The 26,253-nt window shown below is 46.5% G+C and overlaps 2 protein-coding genes across 8 annotated transcripts; both read left to right on the forward strand.

Annotated features, from left to right (window-relative positions):
* The first annotated feature begins 975 nt into the window (after positions 1-975).
* phactr4b (phosphatase and actin regulator 4b) lies at positions 976-19,031 on the forward strand. 7 transcript variants are annotated; one of them, XM_057045227.1, is made up of 16 exons: positions 976-1,130; positions 5,196-5,307; positions 5,663-5,707; positions 10,749-10,913; positions 11,197-11,277; positions 11,954-12,457; positions 13,280-13,615; positions 14,403-14,534; positions 15,388-15,919; positions 16,018-16,307; positions 16,386-16,584; positions 16,750-16,805; positions 16,961-17,022; positions 17,098-17,235; positions 17,370-17,446; positions 17,584-19,031. In XM_057045227.1, exons 3-16 carry the CDS (start codon positions 5,695-5,697, stop codon positions 17,597-17,599), a joined length of 2,601 nt encoding a protein of 866 aa, XP_056901207.1. In that variant the 5' UTR covers positions 976-1,130; positions 5,196-5,307; positions 5,663-5,694; the 3' UTR covers positions 17,600-19,031. The 7 variants fall into 7 exon arrangements, with proteins under 7 accessions (XP_056901207.1, XP_056901208.1, XP_056901206.1 ...); XM_057045228.1 differs by lacking the exon at positions 976-1,130 and adding an exon at positions 1,213-1,239; XM_057045226.1 differs by lacking the exon at positions 976-1,130 and adding an exon at positions 1,852-2,004.
* A 681-nt stretch (positions 19,032-19,712) lies between these two features.
* Positions 19,713-23,784, forward strand: rcc1 (regulator of chromosome condensation 1). Its single transcript, XM_057045510.1, has 10 exons — positions 19,713-19,833; positions 20,544-20,622; positions 20,699-20,886; positions 20,970-21,149; positions 21,928-22,024; positions 22,101-22,223; positions 22,321-22,461; positions 22,556-22,675; positions 22,888-23,040; positions 23,122-23,784. The coding sequence occupies exons 2-10, from the start codon at positions 20,547-20,549 to the stop codon at positions 23,295-23,297; spliced, it is 1,254 nt and encodes a 417-aa protein (XP_056901490.1). The 5' UTR covers positions 19,713-19,833; positions 20,544-20,546; the 3' UTR covers positions 23,298-23,784.
* Positions 23,785-26,253: the final 2,469 nt, after the last annotated feature.

A 26,253-nucleotide genomic window follows, 5' to 3' on the forward strand; every position in this document is an offset into this window, starting at 1 on the left:
CACAAGGCTTTTTCGTTTGTTGATTTTTTTCTCTCCCCCCCCCACCCACACACACACACACGTTTTGCTTGATGTGATAGTTTAAGAAATTATTACCGGGAAAAGACATCCGGAATTTCTTGTGGCTGCCCTTTATATAACAACAACTATTCTGACCAGCAGGTGGCGCTAAACCACCAAAAACCAGCTACTGAAACAAAGTTAGTAATTTGATCGAATAAAATTAGGAAGTCTTAGAAAGACAATGTATGTGTGTGTGTGTGTGTGTGTGTGTGTGTGTGTGTGTGTGTGTGTGTGTGTGTGTGTGTGTGTGTGTGTGTGTGTGCATATATAAATAGAAAAAATCATCAAAATAAAACTAATAAATTGTCATCCCTTCATTGATTACATTTTTATTCAGAATATGTATCGGCTGCTTTATATTTATATACAGCCGTGAACTAGGAATTCTGTCATTTTTAGATAGTTGTAGTTGTGGTGATGGTTGTTTAGATTAGGTTAGATTAGGTATTTTTGTTGTTGTTCATGTTTGTTTGTTTTTTGCGCGTCTTGAAATATTGCAGTTGTTGTCTAACTACGTAGAAATTTTAGATAAGATGGTTTAGATAAGATGGTTTTATACTCATTTAAAAGACTTTCAACATAAGGAAACTGCTAAAAAAAAGTACCAACTAAAACATGGGTATTAAATGAGCAACATGATACAAATAAAGAGGTCCTCTAGTATAAAATTAACCGAAACTGCTCAAAACACACTATGTTTTGTGTTAGTTATTGCACTTAAACCACAGATTTGACCCAGTCTGCCTGTTGTATATGAGGTCAAAATGATGCAATTGATGGATGTGACCGTAGTTTCTATTTCACGCTTCTGCGACATGTTTGAATGACGGATGGAAAAACTGAGCACCTCCACCGCTATCTGCTCCCCCCCTTGCACCCCCCACCCCACCCCCACCCACAAATCAATCCCTGCAATGCCTGGTGGGTACTGAAGTCTTCACAACACAAAGGGGAGCCGCGCTCACAGCGCCCACCGAGGGGCTGCAACGTCCGCCGTGAACTACCGCGACCGAGATGCTCGGGATGGTTTCCGGTTAACCGGGCTCTGGAAGAGGGGAAACTGTGAGGTGAGCAAATGTTCAGGATGCTATTTATAAATCTGGATTTGGAGGCGGTGCAGGGGGAAGGAAAAAGCGTGATTCTTGATAAAGATGATGCGATTGTTGACCCGACAGGGTAAATAAACCGCGGTGAGAGTTTGGTGGGACGATTGGAGCTGGTGCCCAGTTTGCCAAGCAAGCCTTTGTCATCGGTACAATGTAAACGTGTTTTGCTGTGGCCGTTGTAGCTCTCTGCGTTCTAGATTGGACGCTTTTGTTCAGCGCTTTCTCTGAAAAGGGTCCGTGCTTTGTCCACCTGAAACCATGTTGCCTATGTTCTGCACAGCCGTCCGTGCACGACAACAGAGTGCGTGTGTTCTGCAATGTTTGCTGTGCAATTGCTGTCCTTGGAATATATTCTATAGTATATAGAATATATTCTTCGGTTCTATAGGCTTTGGACAATACTGAAAATCTAGGAGTACTACTTTCTGATTTCTTGCAGACGTTAAAAAAAATAGATGCTGCTTCACCGGAAACGGGTATTCGAAAATTTAAGAAATAATTTGCAACGTTTTTGAATGTGCTGCACAGGGAATCCAATTGTGTGGAATATAAAATAGATGTACACTGTAGCTACGCTTTATTCCAATACAAACTTTTCCTTTTTTGCTCTTCTTAACGATTTTGTACAAATGCGTTGGAGCGTTGGTGCTCTTATTTTGAAAAGCGTTCCCGGAAGCGGTCGTGTCTGCTGTCGTTGCTATGATGCGTTCACTGACTCTGGCGCGAGATCCGTTCAGGGAGACGGAGGCAGGTTGACGTCGGAAGCCGTCTGTCCTGCTCCTGGTACCGGTCCATTTTGATGCTCTCCGCACGGTGATCCCAGACAACCTCTCAGGTAATCTCTATTTTGCCTCGGTAATAACACGATTATTCGCGGGATAATCTCGGCGTTTCGATTGGAAACGCGTTGCCTTTCTGCGTGATTACCACAAAGATGGAAGATGCGATTACTGGTATCTCCAGTAACGGCTAATTGACACAATTGTGTATATTTTCGACGTTTATCTTTACTGATCTGATAAAACAAGTGGGTTTTATCTTTGTTATAGGATACTAAACATTGGATGGAAGGAACCTCGACGTTATTGTTTTCAAATAACAAACCCGCGGATGAAAGCTTTTGTTAAGTGACTATTGTGATCGAGCTAAAATGTGTAAATATTTAATATGTTTATTGGCTTGTTTTGACAAGTATCAACGCCAGACTCATAATCCAGCTTCTACCACAGCACTCACTTCCTCTAGTTTCATCTGGTTGGTGGGGGAAATTGTCATGTTCTGTTTTAAAAGGAAAATGCCACTTTATGGCTTCTATTGTCCCTTTTTTCCACTTTCTGTTGGGAGTGTTCTCCTCTTAATGGACCATTAAGCGGTAGCCACCATGGTTAGGTTGTCAGAAGGGATGGATTGATTGGGTTAGACCACAGATGATAGATGGATGCTCTCTCCTTCACACCCGCTCTCCAGGAGATGCTGAATAACCACCATAATGTTGTCGGACCAGGGCCAGGGTTGTCGGGACAGGGCCGGGATTGTCGGGACAGGGCCGGGATTGTCGGGACAGGGCCGGGATTGCCGGGCCAAGGCCGGGGTTGTCGGGCCAAGGCCGGGGTTGTCGGGCCAGGGCCGGGATTGTCGGGCCAGGGCCGGGATTGTCGGGCCAGGGCCGGGGTTGTCGGACCAGGGCCGGGGTTGTCGGGACAGGGCCGGAATTGTCGGGCCAGGGCCGGGGTTGTCGGGACAGGGCCGGGGTTGTCGGGCCAGGGCGGGGTTGTCGGGACAGGGCCGGGGTTGTCGGGCCAGGGCCGGGGTTGTCGGCCAGGGCCGGGGTTGTCGGGCCAGGGCCGGAATTGTCGGGCCAGGGCCGGGGTGTCGGGCCAGGGCCGGAATTGTCGGGCCAGGGCCGGAATTGTCGGGCCAGGGCCGGGGTTGTCGGGCCAGGGCCGGGGTTGTCGGGACAGGGCCGGGGTTGTCGGGACAGGGCCGGAATTGTCGGGCCAGGGCCGGAATTGTCGGGCCAGGGCCGGGGTTGTCGGGCCAGGGCCAGGGTTGTCGGGACAGGGCCGGGGTTGTCGGGCCAGGGCCGGGGTTGTCGGGCCAGGGCCGGGGTTGTCGGGCCAGGGCCGGGGTTGTCGGACCAGGGCTGGGGTTGTTGCATGTCCCGCTGCAGTGCGGCCTTTGTTCTAATAGAGGGACGTGTAAAAAGAAAGCATCTCGGCCTCCTTGTAAAAAAAAAATGGGCCAGTGGTCCCACTGGTAAGTGCAGCCTATCTGGGGCAGGCTGGATGATGACGCTCACCCGGCCAGTTTTGGGAACAGACACCCTTGTCCTTCCACATAAAAGGGCACTTCAGCGGCTCTGATAGGAGCTGTCGCATGGCTGCATCAGAGGCTTTGCATATTTACTGATCCACACGTGTCATGGATACACTGTCTGAGACGTAAGCATTTAAACGGACCAACTCGGGATCTGTTTGGTTATCCTACAACTCTGCCTCGTTATGTGGGGACCTATTTTAGTGCCACCCTGTCCCATTCGTACGCCTGGAGTTTCGCCGGTTCCCTCAGCCCAGATGTGTCAGCCGACATACAGAATACATCAGGTAGCCGTGGATCCAGAAAGCGGCACGCGCCACTGGGATTCCAAAACGTAACACTTCAAAATGCAAAGCTTCACTTTTGCTTCTATCTTTGACACCGTTAATCCCGTGCTCTCAAATTGGAGGGATTAATTTCCTCAATCTCCCTTTTTTTAGACGAGACAAATCCCCCCGCTGTGACACTGCTTGCTTATGTTTGTCATTATCTGCCATGTGGTGCCTTTAAAAACATCCACGTAGACATAATAATGTCAGAGGTCGTCACGATGCGGAGGTTATGGTTTGGACCAATTCATTTCATGGCTTCGCTGCCCAAAACCCGAGCCCTGGAATGAGACATGTAAGGCTATTTAAAGATGGCGTAACTCCGCCAGCTGCTGCGCATTTGCACTCCCGGTCGTAATTAAATCAGTTCGAGTAGAATGCGCCAGTGAGGGTGTGTGTGCTCCACGGAAGATTACACAGCCTAGACTTATGTTGTCTTTAACAACTGCGTCCATGTACCTGGTTGGTGGCTTCTTTCCTACAAGGTTGCGTTCCAAGGGGGCCACATTGAGCCCCCTCGTCTTCTCCATGTCGATCTGCTGCGAGTGGTCAGGAGAGGGTTAATGACTCTAAAAGGAACTAAGGTGTTCACATCCTTATTTTATGGGCACATTTTGACAGAACAGAAAGCTGAGCGGCAGAATTGGATGTTTACTGTTTCTGCTCGTGTTGTTGCTTTTGCCCCATCAGCTGAGCTGCACACAAAGAGCAGGTATGTAGGAGCAACAAACGTAGATGGGGCTGAACTAGAGGAAAGTCCTCTCCACGTGGCTCTGCCCACCTCCCTCGCTGCCTGAATCCTGGTAAACTTTTAGTTCTGTCCCTGGACGCAGTGAAAGGCTCTTCCCTCTAGCTATACCATCTCCATCCAAGGATACATCTGCCTCAGTGGCGTCTCTGATGGGTCAACATGACTCTCACGTGATAATTACAACCATTTAAACTTCATTTTAGTGAGAGATTGATTTGATTCATTTTCCCGACTTCCATATAGGTTGTTTTTGTTTTCGAGTGCTGGCGGCTGACGACAGCAGAAGTGAATAATTCCAAGTTCAGAATTGTGGTGTTTGGGGTTTACAAGGGTTTGTGGTAATAAAGTGGTGCGTTCAGCATACAGTGGTTGCTAGGTTACGCTGTGTTCCTGTAAAGGGGTTTAAGTTTTGCCTCCCAAATCCTTTAAACAATACCCAGGTGGCACCAGAAGTAGGTTTGTGCCGACACCACAGGATTCGGACACCACCCTCAGCGTGATGTTCACGCCCGGTCTTCAGTATCAGTTCAGCCGTTCACACCGTCGTGGTGCCTTCACAAAATTTCGGATTCAGATAAATGGTGTCCGTGCTGCTTCACGTTTAATGTCATCTTGTTGTTTGTCATTCAGAGGCGTTAGGATGGATGGAGCTGCCGTCTGGATGCTGCAGACCTGAGGAGCGACTGGTCGACGGCTGCTGAGCACCTCCACCACCCTCAGCTCACCCATGACTTTCAACAGTGTAGGTTTATGCTCCCAGACACCCACGAATCCACAATTAATGACGCCAAACGGTTTAGAAATAAATAAAGCACTGTCGGCACATTTCAAATGAGACTGATGTGAAGTGTAATTGAGCACGGCTCCGTAATAATTATTAATTAACGTGTTTTTCTTCGCCTAATAAAAATAGGTGTTCACGCTTTGGTTTTAAATTTAGCCTGAAAGCGATATGTGCATTGTTTGATGAGAGTGCTCTCAAAAGGAAGTTTGAGATAATATATTCACACTCATGCTGCTACAGAATTAAAATACCATGTCTCATCTCGCGTCACAAACTGGTGTAAATGGTAAAACTGTTTTATTTTTTTTTACAGGAGTCATTGATTGGTGTGCCTCAAACTCTGTGATGGAAAAACGTGGTGAGTAAGAAACAGTTCACTGGGTGTTGATGATCCTATTAAAATTGGTGTGTGTTGCCTGTTTCAGTTGAGTTTTTGCTCCTTTAGTCGGCCTAAACCAGTAATAATCATTAAATAACCTTTAATAAGGACTAAACATGCTGTTAATACTAACTGACTTTTAATGAGCATTAATGTTGACCACATTCATGAAAATCTGCAACGCTTCTACACATTTTCTCACTTTCTTCTTCTTAAAACACAATTTACAGATTAGCCTTGAAAAATACCAGTAAACAAACAATGTGCTTTCACAGTTTTAATGTCATTCAGAAATTTGTGCATTTGATTTAAAAACGAAATGTCTATTTCAGGATTTGTTTCCAACTACTGTAAAACAACTTGATCAGGAAAAAGACCTAATTTATTATTTTGCATAAAAGTTAAAGAGAAAACTCGACAAAGTTATTCAATTAGGAAAAAGCTTCTAAATCAATGTTCTTCTTGAAGTGGTTCTTGAGTTTTTCCACAATATTTTGTAATTTGATTTGCTTCAAACATTGGTTCCTTTTATCATTATTTAGCTTATCTTCACATTATATTATCCTTTAGAACATAAAGCATACCGATAACACGTCATCTTACCTTTATCTGAGGCTTCTCCTACCAACAATACGCCTACTTGTGTTAAATGTTAATAACATAAAGGCGATACGTCGGGAGCAGAACTGTTAAAACCCAGTTATTAGTGCTGCCTTTGACTGCAGGATTATTCACCACTGAGGCAGACTTATGTCGCACCGCTCACAGAGGACATTCCATGCTCGGATGCGGCCGCGTGTGTCATGTGTGTACCTGTTTTTCCCACACTGCTCGCTGAATTGGCCCAGTCTGTTATCCAGGTCAAGCCAACAGGTTTTGCGCTCATGCGGATTGGCTCAGCCTTTTCTCTGGAAGCCGGCCTGGCGTGCAGGGTTTATTTAGGGCACAGGAAGAGAAAAAGAACACTGTCAAACACTCTTGAGATCTTAAGAAACAGCCTGAGATGCTGCCAGACACTCAAAAGAATATATTTATCCGGGCATAATGACACAGCTCAGCGCTCCGGATTCCTCTCAGGAGCGGTGGGATGAGATTTTTAGGAAGAGACACAAACCTAAAACAATAACAAAGCACTAATTCTGGGAGGTCTGGTTTGGACCGTTCCTTCTACTGTTCAGAACGTCTCTTCTTTTCTTTCCCAATCAACAATATTCAAAGCTGAACTGAGGCAGCTGTCTGGCAAACACGCTTCAGAGTCACACTGGTGCACCAGAGACTGCTGAAAATAGGATACAACTCTTGGAAATGTGCACAAACTTATGTGTGCAGGATTGAAGCTAGCATGGGCATGCTAGCACAATTAGCTTGTGTATGGGAAATAATATCAGGAATGTCGGGTCAGTACAGCACCTTTAATGCTAATTTACAACCATTTCTAGCTCTATTTTGCTAGGAATTCTGACAGTTCTGTGAGTGGTCCAGGGAACATACTGTGACATGGGCTTCAAAGTCTAGTTTTTGTCTTCGTTGGTTCAATATTTGTAGTGCAATGTTTCCCCTGGATCAGATGCATTGTTGCTCACATTGTGTCCCACACCGCAGAACACACATCAGAAGGAATCGTAGGCATCTTGTAGTGAATGCTGAGCTGTTCTGGAGCCAAGGAGGGAGGGTTATTGAGTGAGTGGGAGAGGGAGTCCAGCTCATGGAGGGAGGGAAGGAAGGTCTTAAGAGAGGGGGGAGAGGGCAGGACTGAAGGGACTGGTGTTTTAAAAGAGCAGACAAGAGAAACAGAAGAAGAAAAGACCTTGTGACAGGGTTTTGTCCAAGCCGAAGGAAGGCAGGTGCAGCCGCTGATCTGTCCACGGCACATTGCTGCGTGCAGGACCGATAGAGGCCCCTCAGGGGCTGGATCATGGGACAGAACCTTCACGTGGAGAGCCCATCTCAGGACCCACAACAACACAGCAACGGCGGTGAGACACAAGACTCCTTCAGCAATCTCTGTGTACTAAACAGTTTTGCATACCGCTGCGGCTGTTTTGTAGGACCCCCAGTTAATGAAAACCTGAAGAAAAGAGAGATTAGTGATTGTATAATCAGCGTTGCAGAGCCTCTTCTCTCTCTGACCTCTCCTTCGTTTTCACCACCACAAGAATGTTGAAGCTCTCTGATTGTGCAGATGAATCTCAGCTGTTCAGTTACACAGGGATGTTTCAGGATGCTAATCTTACAGCAGATATTCAGCTGCCAAGCAGACCTCATTAATACGTTTAGATTTTTACAAAACTGTACACAATGTAAACACAGGACTGATTTCAACGCCCAGCTGTAACTGCCAGCGGAGCTGAAATCTTTATTTTTGCAGTGATTTCACAGGAATCTGGGGTTTTTTTTGCTGCAGAACAAGATTAGATTAGATGATCTGGTCTGGTGAGGGTTCAGGTTAATGAGGTTATTGGTATTTCCCAACCGTTGCACCCCAAGTAAAGCGGATTCTTATGTAATGATCACGATGGCCCAGCAGCCAGGCTGGCCAAAGGCCAGGTCCTTTCTAAAACAATTTCCTCCATCCACATGTTCACCTGGCCAGCTGGGCCATGACTCGCAGGGGTTAGAGGGAAATCAGGCCTCTGCGGGAGATGTTGGAAGGAGTGGTGGAAGGTGTGGCTTCAGCATAGGGGTCTGTGAGAGGGAAACATGCTCTCCCTCTGACACACACAGGCTTTTACCCACCCCCATGTTTCCTGATTGCTATGTCTTATCTTGGCAGAGGTCCTGATTACGAAGCATGACTATTAGAAATGTGGCTCTGGCTGTGTTCCCTGAAATGTTGTTTACTATGACATATGTGGATCCTTCACTTGGACTGGTGTGTTGTTGGAAGCCGTGTTTCCATGAGCACTGCAGTGGACAGCGTTCTAGCTTGAGAGGAAGAGGTCGTTTTTGTTCTCTGTCACAAAATCAGGGTGGAGTGCCGTTTCCTCCTTGTGTTTCCAGGCTTCCCCCCTCCCCAACATCTCCGGTACTTTTTCTCTGTGCGGCTCTGGATCTGCCCTTTACTCCCAACCAAAGTACCACCACACCAGACCTCTCCGCGGTTATGGGATGGTTCTCTTTTTTATACTCGAAGAACAACTTTCCGTCGAAAGCGATAATGGGCTTGGACTTGCTTCGCCTTCTCCCTGATATTTTCCTGCTCTGCACCGGCAGCTTAAAATCGCTGGATGTCCTACGCGTATCCCGGAGGTATAGCGGGTCATCGTTTTCAGACTGGCTGCACAGGCTGAGCCCCCAGTGAGCGTCATCTCCACGTGCGGGCCTGGCGCAGGCTGCGTTTCTCCTGCTTCGCTGGCCTCAGCTGAGCCCCTACTGCTCTGACAGGACTCTGCTGTGAGGGAACCACTGCGCTGGTTCAGACAGAAGCTGCCATGAGCAATGCTTAATCGGGACGTTGCGGCAGCTGGTCCAAATCCTCTGAGTTTTGACCTCAGAGTTCTGTTAATTCACGGATTGCCTGATTCTCTTTTTTTCCAATGGCGTGCTGTTTTAAATCCCGCCACCACAGAAGCTGGACACTTCCAGGTAAAGAAACTCTTTCCCCACCTATGAAGTGGCAGTTTGGGACAGGATTGATTTTTAATGCTGAATAAGCTCTTCTGAGCTCCCATCAGCAGTACTGAGATGATCATACAGAGCTGGGGTTCGCTCCATTAGCAGGACGCTTGCTTTAGAATCCTGCGTGGCCATGCTGAATCCCTGCCAGCTCTCAGGCTCTTGCTCCTGAACTGAAAACAACCAAAATATATCAAGCCGTTGATTTGTTATTTTGGTTTTTGGACAGCCGAGAGCGCTACATCAGCATCGTGGTGTTCTGGTGAAGCATATTGTCAGAATCAGACAGTCCGGCAGCGTTGCCAAGACATCCTGTGAGTGTCTGGATGTTTTGAGTCGTGTTCTCAGCCTGCTGGCTGATTCTGCATCTGCTGAGCAGCAGCAGCAGGGCTGAGCGATCTCCGCTAAACACGAAATTATTCCCAATGGTATTAAATATTTTGGTGTATGACTAACAAACATAGCTGCTCTACTGCCTGCAGGCTCCTAACATATCATGTGATTAATTCTTTATTCGAAAAGGCTTTCAGATATAAAAAATAATGCTCGTATACTTGCAAACAATAGTTGATGGATATAATAATTAGAGCAGTTCTGTGGAAAACTCACCGCTTGTTTCAAGTTCGTTCTTGTCCTACCTCGTGAAAATTAGGCCATTTGTCATCAAATCCTCCTCATCAAGTCTAAACCTCTGAACAAGTTCTTCTTCATCTCTCACTTTTTTCTCATTTTGCTCCCGTCATCATCCTCTCGCTGGTTCCCCTCATCCAAAATCAGTCCCATCGGCGACCACAAGCTTAACTCTGCTTACAGTGGCACATTTAGTCTGACATTGATCAATGTGCACAAGCCCTGGAAATAAATTGACTACGACCCTCTGCATGTAAATAATGTTGTTGGCTATTGAATTTAAGTTTTGTTGCAGTCTTGAGAAAGCTACCCGCGCATCAAGTATAATAGGTCAAAATTGATTCCCATCGCAACAATTCTTAAAATTCTTTACCCTTTTATTGGCCGCTATTTAAATCTTTCATTGCGGGCTTGTTTCCTGCATCCCTCACTGACAGCTGAAAAGCTGATAAAGCACTAGGCTCCATCCAGCCAAAGAATGTGAGCACTTGACAGCAAGAAACCCTGGATAAAAGCCAACATTAGAGCGCTCCTGTTAGCTGTGGATGTGTGGGGGAGTCCGTGATCTCTCAGCATCACCCTGCCAAGGCACACTCAGTCCTGAGAACTCACAGCTAAAGATAATAACAGCCATAATGAGCACGGGCCTCTTCACCAAGGAAGAAAATGAAGTTCCTTCCTCATATTTCCTCATATATTCCTCATATTTTTGCTCCCACCACATTAGAAGGCATCGAATCTGTCTAATTCACATGAAACTATCGATTCCGTTTAGATGATGAAGCTGAGCAGCACCAAAGCACAATGGTGGGAGATGGAGGCAGTACGGGGGAAAGCACCCCGAAGCGGAAAGGCAAGTTCTCTACCCTCGGTAAGATCTTCAAACCCTGGAAGTGGCGGAAGAAGAAAAGCAGCGAAAAGTTCAAGGAAACCTCAGAAGGTTGGTGGAAACACTGTGTTTACAGCAGCAGTTTGCCCTGCACATTCACCTTTTCATCAAAATTCCCCATTGTTTTCCTGTCCGCTCCCACACACACACGCGCACACACACACACCAGTGTTTTCAGTGTTTAAGACAATAGCTCGCAAACAAAACATCCTGCCGACTGAGAAATTATGAATTTCACTGTTTGCATTCGAGTGCTGAGTCGAGACGCAGTTTAAAGTCAGCGATTTACGGGATAAAAACATAACCTGTTGTAAATTCTGCTTATTGACGACAGAACTGGAGAGAAAGATGTCGACGAGGCGTACACGGCAGGAGCTTATAGAACAGGGAGTGCTGAAGGAAGTTCCGGACAGCGGTAAGTGAACGTCTCTGCACCACGTTGTCTGTATCTGACGGCATCGGGCCCGAGGTTGTTCCACCCACGTACAGTAGAGTGGAGTCATCAGCACATTATGGCAGGAACGCTGTCCTCCCAAACAGCAGGTGTCTGAGGCCTGTTTTTAAACGGCAGCTTTACTTTCACAACTCTGCCTCTGAAAATCCGATTTCTGTTTTAAAACGGCGTGCCAGTCTCCAGAGCTGCGGAGAAATGGAACAAACTGTGCCCTGCAGGGAAATAGCATCGAGAGGGGCGTGTGCAAACTTAATACAGGCCCCGACGATGCCAGGGCCTATTTATTAAACCCACAGCTGCTCCTTTAGCACAACAGAAAACACCGAGGATACAAACCAGGCCTAGGTTAAGGGCAACTTCCTGTTCTCACTCAAGGCTGCTGCCGTGCAATGTTGTTTTTATTGATTTATCTGTTGAGTCTGTTACTTCTCAGCCATTCTGTTAACAACTGAAATCTGACCAGTCGACAAATATTAAAGGTGAAAAAATACCAACAAGGGAAAAGCAGCAAACTGTCACTTCAAGTAAAATATGTAGCTGTAATTGGAAAATGAAGAGCTACTGTATCACTTTTGCTGTTTTTAAATCAATCTTTGCATATTTACCAGGGGCCTTTTTGTGTTTATGACTTTCCCAGATCCAGGTCATGATCCACAGACCCTGAAGCAGCCCTATGTGAAGAATGGCCACACTCTGCCTGTTACCTCTGGGGGAGGAGGGGGGGTCATCGGTGGCAGCAGGAGTCCTTGCAACCAGGGTAAAACCCCGGTCGACTCTGAGTTCAGGATGAACTCAGCCTGGCTCGCCCAGCCAGAAGACCGCAGGGTCCGTTCACCCTCAGACAGAGACCGCCGGGGAACCCCAGGCTGCAGGGGCACAGGACTGCACGAAAACGGCTGGAGGGGGGGAGGGAGGGGGCCGCACGCACACACCGAAGATGACTGGAAGGCCGGTGTGGTCTGTCAGGGCCAGTTAGAGGAGGGCAGGCGTGGGGGTCGGCTTCACCCCGAGGATGGACAGAAGCGGCCTGGGCTCCAGAAGGCCCCGTCAGAGGACGGCAGGAGGAGCCGACCCACAGAAGCCGACTGGAAGCCCACGCTCCCTCGCCATGCTTCTGCTGAGGAGGGAAGAGCCTGCAGAGGTGAGGCGCTCCTGGTGTTCTTTACTTAAACCCAGATACACTTCCGGTTCGAAATCGTCCTAGACTCTCCAGGCCGTGATTCTTTTTTCTCTAACCTGTCTCAGTATTTTGCTTATGTGCTGCCTCACCAGATATAGATGGACTCCTGTGAGTTCTCTGGGGCCCTGCTCCAGCTATGCTTCTTATTCAGGAACATGAGGGAATTGCTTGTCCTCTCTTTTCCTCTCCTAATTAATGTGACATGATCGTGATACCATTATTGCCCTTTCAGTGCCAACGCCAGCAGCTCACTGCTACTGTAAGTGATGAAGAGCTGCAACTACATTTCCTGGAATATAACACTCAGTAATCCATGTTTTTTGTTTGTTTTAGATCTCATTTATGTAGATTACTTGGTAATTATTTTCCGTCACTGCTGTTTACTTTCTGTCTCCTTTCTGTAGACTGTATCAGCTCTGTCCTCCTTTTCTCTATGGCTCTTCTCCATGCTTACTTCCTCCTTTTCTTCTGCCATATTTCCTCTTTGGCTGTGTGACGACAGACCTATTAAAACCTGTCTGTGAATAAATAACCCAAACTTCAGAGCCGGAGCTTTAAAGTGGTGTGGGAGCAACAGTGGTTCTCTGTGGGCCACAGAGAGGTGGGCTTTTTGGTGGTAATTGCAGCTGCCTACTCTGTTTATCTATACACGTTTCCCAAGATAATGCTCTTCTCAAACAACAGCTTCCACAGTCGGTGCTTTTAATGGGGAAGCAGGAGAAAATTAGCGTTGCCTGGGTCCTGATTCTAAAACATTTCCATTTCTGTGCTGTGATTTCACAGAATCAGACATCCACTTTGACCCAGAAGCCCTGCGGGACACCCTGCGCGAGCCTCTACCACCTAAACAGTCCCTCATGCCTCCAAAATGGCTCATGACTTCCACCCCGGAACCTGTCAAAACCCAGCCGCGCACCCCTTCCAGCCACCCAGCATCTCAGTACTCCTCTCCCTCCGCCACCTCAGCCGCAGCGTCCAAAGCGGTCAGGTCCGTGTCCTCTGTGGGCGCGTCCACTCAGCAGTCCTCGCTCGCACCATCCTGCACCACTGCTCAGGGCACCAAGCAACCCCCTCTGCCCCCACCCAAGCCGGTGAACAGGAGCAATGCCGCCATGCTTGGTAGGTTCTGCTGAATGGTTGTTGCTCATGTGCAGCCAACAGTCTTAAGTGTGCGTTATGTCCACTGCTCAGTTAGCATGTAGTTTTCCCACAGGCAAATACAGTGTGCGCATTTATGAGTCAGCCCCAAGCGGCCCAGCACACATATTCGCTAGTGCTGATGATGATGTCTGAACAGCTTGAGAAGCTTTTCCCCAGCTAGTTATATATTACGCCTGGACTGTTTTAGCTGTAATTTTTACCTGGCAACATGACGGGGTCCCTTGTGGGGCTCTGAAAAATTGGTGATAATGGATGTTGTTTATGTGGGTTTGTTTGCGGTCAACGCTTTTAAAAATTCTGGATTTTTCTGTTGTTTTTTTGATTGTTGATGCCTTGGAAGCACCTGCTGATGTGTTTATTCTGCAGGGTTTTTTTATTTATAATTTTCATTTATCACAAAAAACAGGGACCTGTTCTCAGCTTCAATCACTCAGATCTGCATTCATTGCAAAAATGTAAAGATGATCCTGATATCTCTCACTAAAAATAAAAATAATACCAGGGGAATACTTAGCTTAAGGTTTTAAAGCAGTAAGTAAATAGCCAAATAACATCTAATATCTTCAGGCCCAGCTAACTTAGTGTTTACTGCGACTTCATATTTAATACATAAATCATTTTAGCTATTTAAATATACTCTTGAGTAGGAATTAACATTTTTTTAAAAAGCATCTAGAGCACACATCAGCGCCACTGTGTATACATGAAACACTCGTGCTCAAGGGCTCCCTCTACTCCCTGTTAGTCTCCGCCCTGCAGGGAGGGGAGAACGCTCAGCTTCCGCTCTACTGGTCCTGCTGGAAGCGAGAGTGCGACTATGACGTCTACCTGTCCCTCCCCGTCTATCTGTGCCGACGGGCCGGAGGCCTGCGCTCAGGTAAAAGGACGGCATTTCCGGCCAGGCCGCCCCTGTTCGAAATGCCTCCCGCTGTCGATCGTGTCCCGTCCTCCAGCTGCAACGTACTTCCCCCCATCAGCTTTAACTTGTTAACTAGAGTCTGGATTGTGTCTTATAAGAGCAGCATGCACATAATGGCACCATGTGCGCACTGCTTGCTTTGTATAAATGACAAGCAGCTTCTGTGTGAGAGACCAGTTGAATCGCTCATCGGGGTGGGCTCTTGTTTTTGAGGAAGAGCCTTTTCGCAGTTTTCAACTGAGCCCTCGAATTCATCGAGTAAATTTCACAGCATGAATCCGCCCAACCTCTGGCCAGCTGGGATAGATGGATGTGGATGAACGGATGAATGGAACCAGCCAAGGGGTTCTGACAAGAGATGTAATCCGGTCTGAGGTTGATGCTGCATGTACAGCTATGGCTTTCAAAAATCCGGATTTTCAAGCCGACCTACAAAGTTCTGAGATTTAGTGCGTGCATGAAAAACAAGACCAAGAACTTCTGTCGACGTAAGGATTGTTGACAAGTTCACAGTGTGGTTGTGTGGGAGTGAGTGTGACCTGGGCCCAATGATGCACACGGGGTTGTCGGGACAGCGTGTGCATCCATGTTGACACGGTCCTGTGATGTGACATGCTGTTCGTACGGAAATGTTTGGTCCGACGTGTAATCCCTGTATTCACATTTATTCATGTGTTCTGTCGCGTAGGGCTGATGCATGCGCACATGTCACGGACCCGTTAAGATGGAGCCTTTTGTTCGCCACAGAGGGGTTGAATTGGAACCGTTTGTTTTATTTTTATACATTTTCAATTCTATTTTTATTTTCCAGCTGACTTCTCCCAGACCTGTGGGGGCACCAGCCTCGTGCCAGCTAAGCCATCTCCACCAATGCCTCCAAAGAGGACCACCCCCGTCACCAAACGCAACCCAGAGGACCCCTCAGCTTTGAGCCAACACATCAATCCCACGCCGCACTTGGGGGACGACCCCAGCAACATCCCAATGGGCTTTCAGCTGCCCCCTCCGCCTCCCTCGCCTCCCTTGCCGACACACAAACCGCCCTCTCCTCCCCGACAGCACATTCACACCCACCACCTCCACCATCAGCACTCCTACCCCCACCCGCTTCCTCAGCCAATACCGATGCTGTTCGATCCTCCGAGCCCACCCGCCGAGTCTCCTCAGCGACCGGCTCCTGTCCCGCTGCATATCATGATTCAGCGAGCCCTCTCCAGTCCAGGCCCGGCCCAGCCGCACCCAGATGGGTCACAGCGTGCCCATACGCTGCTCTTTGAAATGCCCGCTGAATACCAAGGAGATCGCGGACGCCCCCTCCCCGTCAGCATCCAGCCCCTGAAACTGTGAGTTGTGCGGTACTTCATTGCCAACTAAAAATAGCTTGTACAAAACAACGCTTTATTTAAATTCTCTGTTCACACTTTTTTAAATTTCCAATTAGATCTGAAGATGACTACTCAGAAGAGGAAGATGAGGAAGATGATGATGATGATGAAGAAGAGGAGTACGATGGAGAGATCCCCCAACCAGAGCTGGAGCCGAGAAGCCGCAGATGCTTGGTTGGAGACGGAGTTTGTGTCATCCCAGGGGATAGCGAGGAGGAAGAGGAAAACGAAGAAGAGGACGATGAGGAAAGAGGGGGTATGTGCGGGGAGGACAGCGACTCGGACGGCTCGGTGCTCTATAAAGAGGACAGCTCAGATGAAGATGAGGAGGACGAGCCCCCACTAAGTAGGATTATGCGTTCAAATCTTCTTTGATTTCTGCCACTTCACTCTTGACTCCATGTTGATTTCGGCGTGTGTTCAGGTGCTTTGGCCAGCAGGGTGAAGAGGAAAGACACGCTGGCTCTGAAGCTCAGCAGCCGGCCTTGTGCTCCAGACCGAGACAGGTTTGTCCAGGACAGGAGCAGCAGAGACGACCAGCCCCCAGGACAGACGGGCCTCACCTGGCAGAGCAGGGAGCAGTGGGAGGCCATTCGGACGCAGATCAGCACCACGCTCACCCGGTAACCACAGACTACATCACACTCTACTTTAAAACCGAACACTGTAAAAGTGGCCGTGCAGGAGAATTTAGAAGATCACGTCTCAGATATTTGCCCTACTTTTTCTGAGGATGACAAAAGTGATAAAACGGTGTAAAAATAGTTGCTCTGTTTTTCCTCCTTCAGGCGACTTAGCCAGAGACCCACTGCTGAGGAGCTGGAACAAAGAAACATCCTTCACCGTGAGCATCAAAGCATTGTTTTCCCTTTCATCTTTGATATTTGAGCCTTTATAAAAGGCCTGTTTTCCAACTTCTTCCATTCAAAGAAAGCAACATTTACAGCCAGTCATACAATATAGTGATAATGAATAAAACCAGCGCGAATAATTTTTCAGCCAAAAACCAGGCCGACAGACAAGCCGAGGTCAGAGAGATCAAGCGGCGGCTGACGAGGAAGGTGAGGGAGCAGCAGATATCCGGCTGTATTAACAGAGCAGCTTAAACTGACTAAAAAACTCCTCTCATTTTGCAGCTGAGTCAAAGACCCACAGTTGCCGAACTGCAGGCCAGAAAGATCCTGCGCTTCCACGAGTACGTGGAGGTCACCGAGGCTCAGGACTACGATCGCAGGGCAGACAAGCCTTGGACCAAACTGACTCCCGCGGACAAGGTCCTCGCTACGTTCGCCTTCTCCAGCACATCCCGAACAGCCGATCGGGTTTCATTTGCCTTAAGACGGGTCAGAATACTGTTTCCTTTGTGCTGCGTTACATGTGACAGTCTTCTTCTTGCTGTTTCCTCCAGGCGGCCATTCGGAAGGAGCTCAACGACTATAAAAGCACTGAAATGGAGGTTCATGAAGACAGCAGAATCTACACAAGGTGTCTCTTTTTACCTAAACTGCACAGAAAGAAAGGGGTGTGCTTTATTGATAGGTTAACGTAGTTTATTTAAAAACATTATTGACTGAATTTTGAACATCATTTGTTCCTGCTCATGAGTTGTTTGTTTCCTCCAGGTTTCACCGGCCTTAGCTCTGCCCCGTCTCCTTGGACGTCGAAGCACTTAAGACTTCTCATGTGGCAAGAAGCTGCCCTCTGCGCAGCCTAGATTTGCCCTTTTCCTGAATGTAATGTACAGATTATCAGGGAAAGCCTGGAACAAACTTTTCTCGCTCGCCCTCCGTTGCCTGACCACTACGTTGCTTTCACCGAAAGGAGGCGGCGGGCAAGGACCAGATGCAGTATTTCTCCCGGACGACAGGGGGAACCACGTGCCAACCAGTTGGGGAAGTGACAGAGGACCTACAGGGCTTACTCTCAGTCTGCTGTTTGTGGTACCCCTCAGGGACTTGGATCTAATTACAATCTTTATCGCGGCCTCATTCTGTGTTGCCTTTTTTTCCGACACTGTAAATGGAAAAGCTAGATCATCTTGTTAATAGACTGACATATGACAATAATTCTAGTCATTAATAATACAATAAGTAATCATGCATTATTTGGGAGAAACTTCTGTAGAGAACACAATCTAGACGATAAAGATGGAGAATCTCTAAAAGAACTGGACACCTCTGGCATCTTGTGTATGTTTTATATGAATTGTGTACAGACTGATATTGTTACATCTCAGAATCCAGCCTGGACAGAGCGCAATTTCTGTTATGCACAAAATATTTTGTATTGTAATTTCGATCACAACTGTAGTGACGGTTTTTATTTGAGCCTTTTCCCCCCCTTAATGTGGCTTGCTTGTATTTATGGTTGTGCTGTAAGGTGGCCATCTAAGCATCAGTGTAGATATAGGAAAAGCTAAAGAGATCGTTGCTGTTTTTTTAGTTTGTGCCAATCCAAAATATTCGATGCCTGAAGGATATTTGGTATCCGAGTGCCACAGTATCTGCATAATTCTTCATTTGTTCTTATGGATTTGTTTGAGTTTTTATAATCCCCTTTAAAGTTCAAACATGCAATGAACTGCAGCCATTTGGAATAGGATCATGCTAGGCAGCGCTAAAGGTTAAATGTGAGCTTTGTGAGTGTAGATCAGGGAAATAACAAAAAGAACAAATGTATATATATTAATATCAAACTGTATGAACGGTCAAACAGGGAGTCAATCTTGCTGGAACCTCTTTAAATGAAAGAATGTTTTATCTTGTATTGATGTCTGGCCAGTAGCTTACAGGGTTCTTTGTCCTCTGTACAGGTTAACATTAGATTTGCTTGTGCATATCTTGTCTTCCTTTAATTTGGAAAGAATTTGAAATATAAAAGTATTAATAGGTTGCTATTTTTTTAAGCACAGACTATTAGACAATTAATGTGATTTTAAAATGGGATTATAATCATGCTGTCAATCTAGGTTCATTTTTCAACAGAATGTGGAACTGTGTGGGCTGGCAGTTTTCTTTTAAATGTACACATTCATATCTGGATCAGGATTAAAAAATATATCACAATTCAACTGCAGCCTCTTCAATAGACAGTCTTCAATCGCGACCTGGTTTCTTTTCCAGTTGGGTTACAGTGACCCCTAGTGGCGCGGAAGACGAACTACATGTGTTTATTTCGGGAGCCCAGTTCCTCAGACTTTTGTGTTGCTTCACTACATGTATTACCAAATTATGTGTAAAATGAATTACTAATGTAAAAATGACACATCGTATATGTATCATTTATATGGATTTATTCTATTAAATCAGGCGAACAAAACCACACACTAAAATATACAGTAAAATGCACAAAAACAACAGCATCCAGGAAACAGTAAGAAAGATTCTTTCAAGTGTCTCACCCTTTGAGCAGCTCCAGGTGCTAAATTCTAAATTCTTAAATAATTAAAAATCCTGGAATTTTTTGTAATGGGAAGACTAAATTGTCCCAGTAACAAATGCATCAATCATAGATCTTTCTCACTGGTGTGTAGATAAAATACTGCTGGTTTATTTGTGGCTCTCTTTTCTAGAATTTTTAACTGTGCTTGAATTATACGTTTTTTCCTGGATTTTACATTTGGGGTTAGGAGAAGAAGTACAAAGCTGTTTTAATGCTTACACTTAGTAAGAAATGGAGAAATAATGTGTGATGGAAAGCCTGAAACCAACTAACCGGATGTCGACGTTTAACCGGAAGCCTACAAGTATTAGCCAATCAGAGGCGGAGCAGGGCGGGCCACGCGCTGGGCAGAGAGATTCGTTTATCGGCAGGAAGGCGGAGCAGGTTGAAACACGTTTATTCCTCGAACTATAACCTTCTGCTCAACACAGGTTTGTAATTTATGGCTGATTTCCCCCACAAAAAATGAAGAAGGAAAAGCAGTTGTTGAATACCCCTGAATGCAACGCGCTGCAGATTTATGCAGTAAATATCTTAGATGGAACGCCGCCTATGAACGACTAAGCTAACACCGGGGCTAGTTAGCTGGTTAGCAGTGCTCTGAACGATAGTTTACTTCGCTGCCGGCTCACACTTGCTGTATGTAGGGAACTGTGGTATACTTTTTACTGTGCCGCTGCGTCGTGAAAATCGACTGTCTCACTATAATTAACAGGCATAAAATAAGATTCGACGTGCTCCTCCCGTTCAGCGTGTCCGATAACATTAGCCTGCAAGGGCACATGGGCTCACCGTCAGCGTTAAACCATGCCAAGTTAGGGTCCGGGGTACTTTCTATCAAGTGTTGCATTAAATGACGCTTTTCTGCTGCTCTGGCGGAACTGTGACGTGAAATTCTCCAACGACTTGGTTGACACGCAACTTTGCGCGGGTCAGGGAGGCAGCACGGCTGTCCGCGGTGAATGAATGGACCCGTTTTTGTCCACCATTGAAGGACTCAGGCAGCTGTTGAGCCATTACAGTTCCGTCCTGTTTTAGGCGATAGTGTCCATTGAGATGTGTGTGGAGGTGTCACTTTCTCTGGAACTTACTGACAACACGAATGAAGGTTAACCACCTTTTCTATTAAATATCCATGTAGGTCATGCCTGCTAAAAAGACCACCAAACGGAAGTCGGAGGCTGTTGTGGATGGTGACAAACACCCCAAGAAAATAAAAGGTGACTTTTGTACCGCTTCTGACCGCTATATTTGCAGTTGCCTCAGGAGCGTTGAAATAATTGCGTTTCTCCACAGTTACCCACAGGAGTTATGGCAAGGAGGCCGGCCAGGTTCTCGTTCTTGGTCAGGGGGACGTCGGACAGCTGGGTCATGGCGAGGACGTCCTCCAGAGGAAAAAGCCGTCTCTCGTGTCACTGCCAGAGAAAACTGTGCAGGTTGTAGCTGGAGGCATGCACACTGTGTGTCTCAGTGAAAGTGGCCACGTAAGAGACGGCGTTGCTCTCTCACTTTTCATTTGTGGCTTTTGCAACTCCAAAATAAACTCCCACGTTTTCTGATTCTTCAGGTCTACACGTTTGGCTGTAACGACGAAGGCGCCCTCGGCCGGGAAACGACCGAGGAGGGCTCCGAGATGGTTCCAGGGAAGGTGTTGCTGGACGAGAAGGTGGTGCAAGTGTCGGCAGGAGACAGTCACACCGCTGCTCTTACAGATGATGGAACGGTCTTCATCTGGGGCGCTTTTAGGGTCAGTCGCACTTCCACGTTTAATGCATTTTTAACCTAAATGGGTCTATTTTTTAGGGATGCGCTAGTTCTGTTTAGCTGCCTCGTGTTTAAAGTTTCCCTGCACAGTAATGTTGGTTCGCTAGCGATGATGTAGTTGGAGAATGATTCCAGTTTCACTTTATTGTCCGTCTCACAGCGACGGGCTCAAAACACAAACGACTTAAAGACGTCAAATTTAAACCAATGAGACATGGCTGATTTATGTTAAGCAAACAATACACGTCGATCGATGCATCTTATTGGTTTAAATATGTGTGTGGGCGACAGGTTTTTGAATCTTGAATGCGGCAGCTACACACAAACATGTCGGCAATGTGGAATTTGCCTTTACTTATTACAGGAAAGTAATTTATTTACATGAAGGTAATTTAATCACAGTAAGTTATGTTATTTCTGTCCAGTTGTTTGGGAAGTTTGAACCCGTATCTGGCTGGTTGTGAGTGCCCACTAGATGTCATCGATGTTTAACCTTCTCATCTCAGTCACTTTAGGGCAAAAAAGGCTTAAGAATGTGGGGGTTTTTTAAACCTTCAAAACAGTAAATAAACAAGGTTTTTAAATACTAATATTGCTCCCCTCTGTGATCGGATCGTAATCAGCCTATTTCAACTCAATCAATCTGTGAGTGTACTCAAAAATGCATTCACAGCGTCCTTTGTGTGCAGTTGTTTTCCTGCTGTACACAACACTTATCTGAAGCAATTCTGCTTCTATTGTGTGACTGTGGCTTTTTTTAGGACAATAATGGTGTTATCGGCCTGGTGGAGCCTCTGAAAACATCCAAAGTTCCAGTCAAGCTTCCAATGATTGAGCCTGTTGTGAAAATTGCATCAGGTAAGACAACTGTGACCTCTGTCGTGCTTTGTTGTCGTGTTTTTCCCCTTTTAAAGTCTGCATCTCTTTCAAATAGGCAACGACCACATTGTGATGGTCACGCTGGAGGGACATCTCTACACAGTGGGCACCGGAGAGCAGGGGCAGCTGGGGAGAGTCGCTGAAGTCTTTTCAAACCGCGGAGGCAGACAAGGCCTCGGTAAATAGCGCCGACGCCTCCGGGCCGATCGGCCCGTGCTTTTATGGCTTGTGTGTTTCTGAGGCGTCCTGGCTGATCGCGGCTCCTGTGATTTCAGATCGGTTACTGATACCACAGATCGTGATCGTCAAAGGCAAAGTTCAGTTCATCGACGCCTTCTGTGGCTCATATGTCACTTTTGCTGTGTCAAAGGACGGGCACGTTTATGGATTTGGCCTCAGCAATTACCACCAGCTCGGTCAGTGTGTCGAAGATTCATCAATCATAAAGGGTTAGAATACCAGCCGCAACGTCGCCTAGTTACGAAACTATTTTTCTATCCTCCCTTTCAGGTACCAAAAATACTAAGACGTGTTTCTTCCCCGTGAAACTGGCGTGCTTTAAAAACTCCACCACTTCCTGGGTGGAATTCTCTGGAGGGCAGCATCACACGGTCTGCCTCGACGCTGAAGGTAAATTCCAACTAATGGGCTCTTTCGCCCCCATCCGAGTTTGCACTATGTGGCTGTTAAAAGCTTTTCCTGACAAGTTTTTTTCTTTTTACCCACTTCTAAAAAAGGACAGATCCTAAAAACAAGATATTGAGGACACTTTATGCACTCCTCGGCTCTGTCGGGGCTCTGGGTAGTTGTGAGGACTTTAACATCTGAATGTTGTGTTTTAGGACAGGTGTACAGTCTGGGTAGGGCAGAATATGGTCGTCTTGGTCTGGGCCAAGACGTCGAGGAGAAAACGGAGCCCACGCTCGTGTCTGGAATAGAGGCCGCCTGCAACGTGACGTGTGGGGCGTCTGTCAGCTTCGCTGTCACCAGAGAAGGTGAGAAGCGATGCGGGTTCTTCTCTGTTCTGCTTGTCTGTTGCCTGAATCGATGATATATTTTTCTTTTCTTTATTCCAGGGTCGGTGTATGCCTGGGGGATGGGCACAAACCTGCAGCTTGGCACAGGCGAAGAGGATGATGAGTTCAGCCCTGTGAAAATGACGGGAAAGCAGTTGGAAAACCGTGCAGTACTGATGGCCTCCAGCGGGGGGCAGCACACGGCCCTTTTGGTCAAAGACAAGCAGGAGAGCTGATTCCAGCCTCCACTTGAGAAGGTCGGGGACATTTTATAGTTTGGGGTTTCGGCCTTGTTCGTGACGTTGAATGCTGGTTAATGGGGTTGTTCAGTGTCTGAGCCACTGTTTAGCTCAGATATGGATGAATTTCTCTCTCCTTTTATGTGGGAACCTTTTCTTCTTAGTCTGGAGAAAGCCTGGGTATCTTCTGTAGATCATGTCAAAGACTGTTTTTTTAAAAATCTTATTTTTGGCATTCTCTTGGAATGGTTTTCACTAAATCATTAGTATGAATGTTAATAAAGGTTTTTAATGAATTCCTTAGAATTGTTTTAATTATCTTTTCCTTTGCGTCTGGCTCAGATAGGATGTTTGTTCACGGTGACTTTTACCTGGAGCTCCTAAGAACACTGTTTTAACTATTGGGACATGCTTAATCTTGTGAATTTTACTGTATACTGCATTTTGTTGCCTTTCCTATCAGGAAAATAAAGTTTACTCATGATTTTTTTTAATTTTTTTTTTTTTTAAGACTTCCAGTGCGTGAACTACTTAACCAATAATTTGCAAGTTCCAGTATTTAAAGATCGGTCCCTTCCTGTGACAACAGAACAGCCATTTTCCTGCCGCATGTGGTTTCATTAGTTCTGTGTTTGTTTACTGGCTACGTGCAATTTTGCTGCCTTTATGTTCTTAATAGAGCACCTCTAAGTGGGCAAAATAAAGAAATTAAACAAAGGTTATTATGCACCATCAGAAGCACTCCAGGATGTTAATGTCTGAGCAAGTATACAAATCAAGCAGCAGGTCTTTGTGTCGTGAGCGCTGAATTCGGAGGCGCACTTGCTCGCCTCGTCGTCTTTTCATCTGGGAAAGGCGGACAAAGAAAAACTGGGACAAAAAGATGAGAAGCACTGGAGAGTCTTTCATAACTGGTTAATGTAATCACCCCAACCTTCTCATTATGCCGCTGTGTTGGCGATTACATTTGTGTGTCCATCACAATCATTTGGGGGATTTTGAAATGGGTCCTTTGACAAACGTCCAACGATGAACTAATTAGACGTTGCAGGTCAAAGGTCACTGGGCTGTTTAACTCGTACTCATGCTGAATCTTGTCCCTTTTGTCTTTTGGTACAAACACCAAATTATGATTTTTATAAGTCAAAGCTTGATGAAGTAAAGCTCCACCCTGCTTTGGCGGCGTCTAGTGGTGGAACTACACATTGCAAGGAGTGTTTACGTGTGAGATGGAAGACTCTTTCTTTTGTCCCATTATTCCACAAGTGTTTTGAGCCCAGAGGTTCTGTGGAGAATGTAACACCGGAGTGTAAAATTTATCACCAAAGTGGAGAAAAGTTTCTTGGCGCCGTGTTGAAAAGGACCAGAAGCAGGTTTGCGTGTTCAATTATACAAATCCTGACCTTTAATTTCTAGTATGCAGCTCTTAATCTGGATGAATAGACAGATGGAGCATTTCTCTCCCTAATCTTCATTTTTCTCCTCTTTGCAGTTCAGGTTGAATTGGAAACATAATTCATCATTTTCACACCTGCGATTTCATTGACTGGGTGTCGAATCGATGGATCTAAAATAAGAACTCGAAAGAATCGCAAAATGAGAGTTCCTCCTCCTCCAGCAGGAAGGCTGCAGGAAAATGGTTGTTTGTGATGCTTTGGAACCCAGAATCTTCAACATCTGTAACATGAAGATGGAAGCATTCAGTGTCCCCACACGCTCGAGCAGCAACTTCCTGTTAATTCCTTACATTGGAGCTAATTAACACCCCTGATTTCTATTGTACGGGGGCTCTAGTTTTCCTCTTATTCAGCTAATTGCAGTCTGGAGCGCCTGCATGCCTCATGCTCCCTTTTATAAGTGAGGAAACCAGATGACTCCCAGTTCGGGGCTTTCGTGGTGCGTTGTGTATGAACGTCAGTGCTCCAAACTGCACATCTGCTGCAGGCTGCTGATGATCTGCACCATGCATTCGTTAATAAGACCCCTCGTTATCAGAATATTGCAAAATGAACATGGTCGCTGCCCTTTGACCTCTTGATACTTCTCTAGTTGTTACCCTGTCGCGTGTGCGGGAAGCTCTTGTCTTTCCTTTTTGGCTTACAGCTTTTCTCCTCTCAGCATCGGGCTCGTTAGTCAAGCATGTTGAAACGGACTCATTATTGTAATGAAGCTGTCGCTCCTGTTCAGAAAGCCAGAACAACACATGGCCCCCGACTGTTTCAGACACACGGAGGCCATGTGTGAACAGTCGGCCCTGCCCCCACGCTGGGACTGGGGGGCAGGTTTTTTCTCAGCACGTGCGTGGGAAACCAAAACACCGTGTTATTAAGAAATGAGTGGACCGGCCCCTCTCACCGCTACGCCGCTGGTCCCTGGCGCCCGTGGAGCATGCTTGTAATTATTGGAGATTGACTTTTTAGAATGGCCCCCTCGGGTCGCTGGAGGGCTTCACGGAGCTTCTCTGCGGCTTTCTTCGTCTGGTGAGAGGGGCCGAGTCTTGATGTGTGGCGTGTTTACAGATCCGCGTTCCTCGCCACATGATGGATCCCAGTAATGAAGCAGCGTGGCGTATGACTCATTACTTAATGGACTTTCCTTGTTATTGGCTTGAAGTCTGTGACAGATTACCCCGGCGCTAATTACCTACGGCGCTCTGCATAAATCAGTTCTCTGGCTGGCGACATTGAGAGCGAGATGGTCTTCAGAGGGAAGCATCAGGTCCAGAGAGATGGATGCCGGGAAGGAATTGGACCCGTCTGTCAGTGGCTGTGCAGACAAATACGCAGCTTTTCCCCCTTGAATCATTTCTCCTGGCTCTTATTCCTGAAATGCAATATAGCGACAGACAATGTCATTGTGTGTGTGTGTGTGTGTTGGGGGGAGTTGTGAGCAGAGCAGCACCAGTCAGCAGAAGACCGATGACATTAATTCTTTTTTCATTTTTTTAAACTTT

This window comes from Takifugu flavidus, chromosome 10 (genome assembly GCF_003711565.1).
Source record: "Takifugu flavidus isolate HTHZ2018 chromosome 10, ASM371156v2, whole genome shotgun sequence".
Classification (NCBI taxonomy): domain Eukaryota; kingdom Metazoa; phylum Chordata; class Actinopteri; order Tetraodontiformes; family Tetraodontidae; genus Takifugu; species Takifugu flavidus.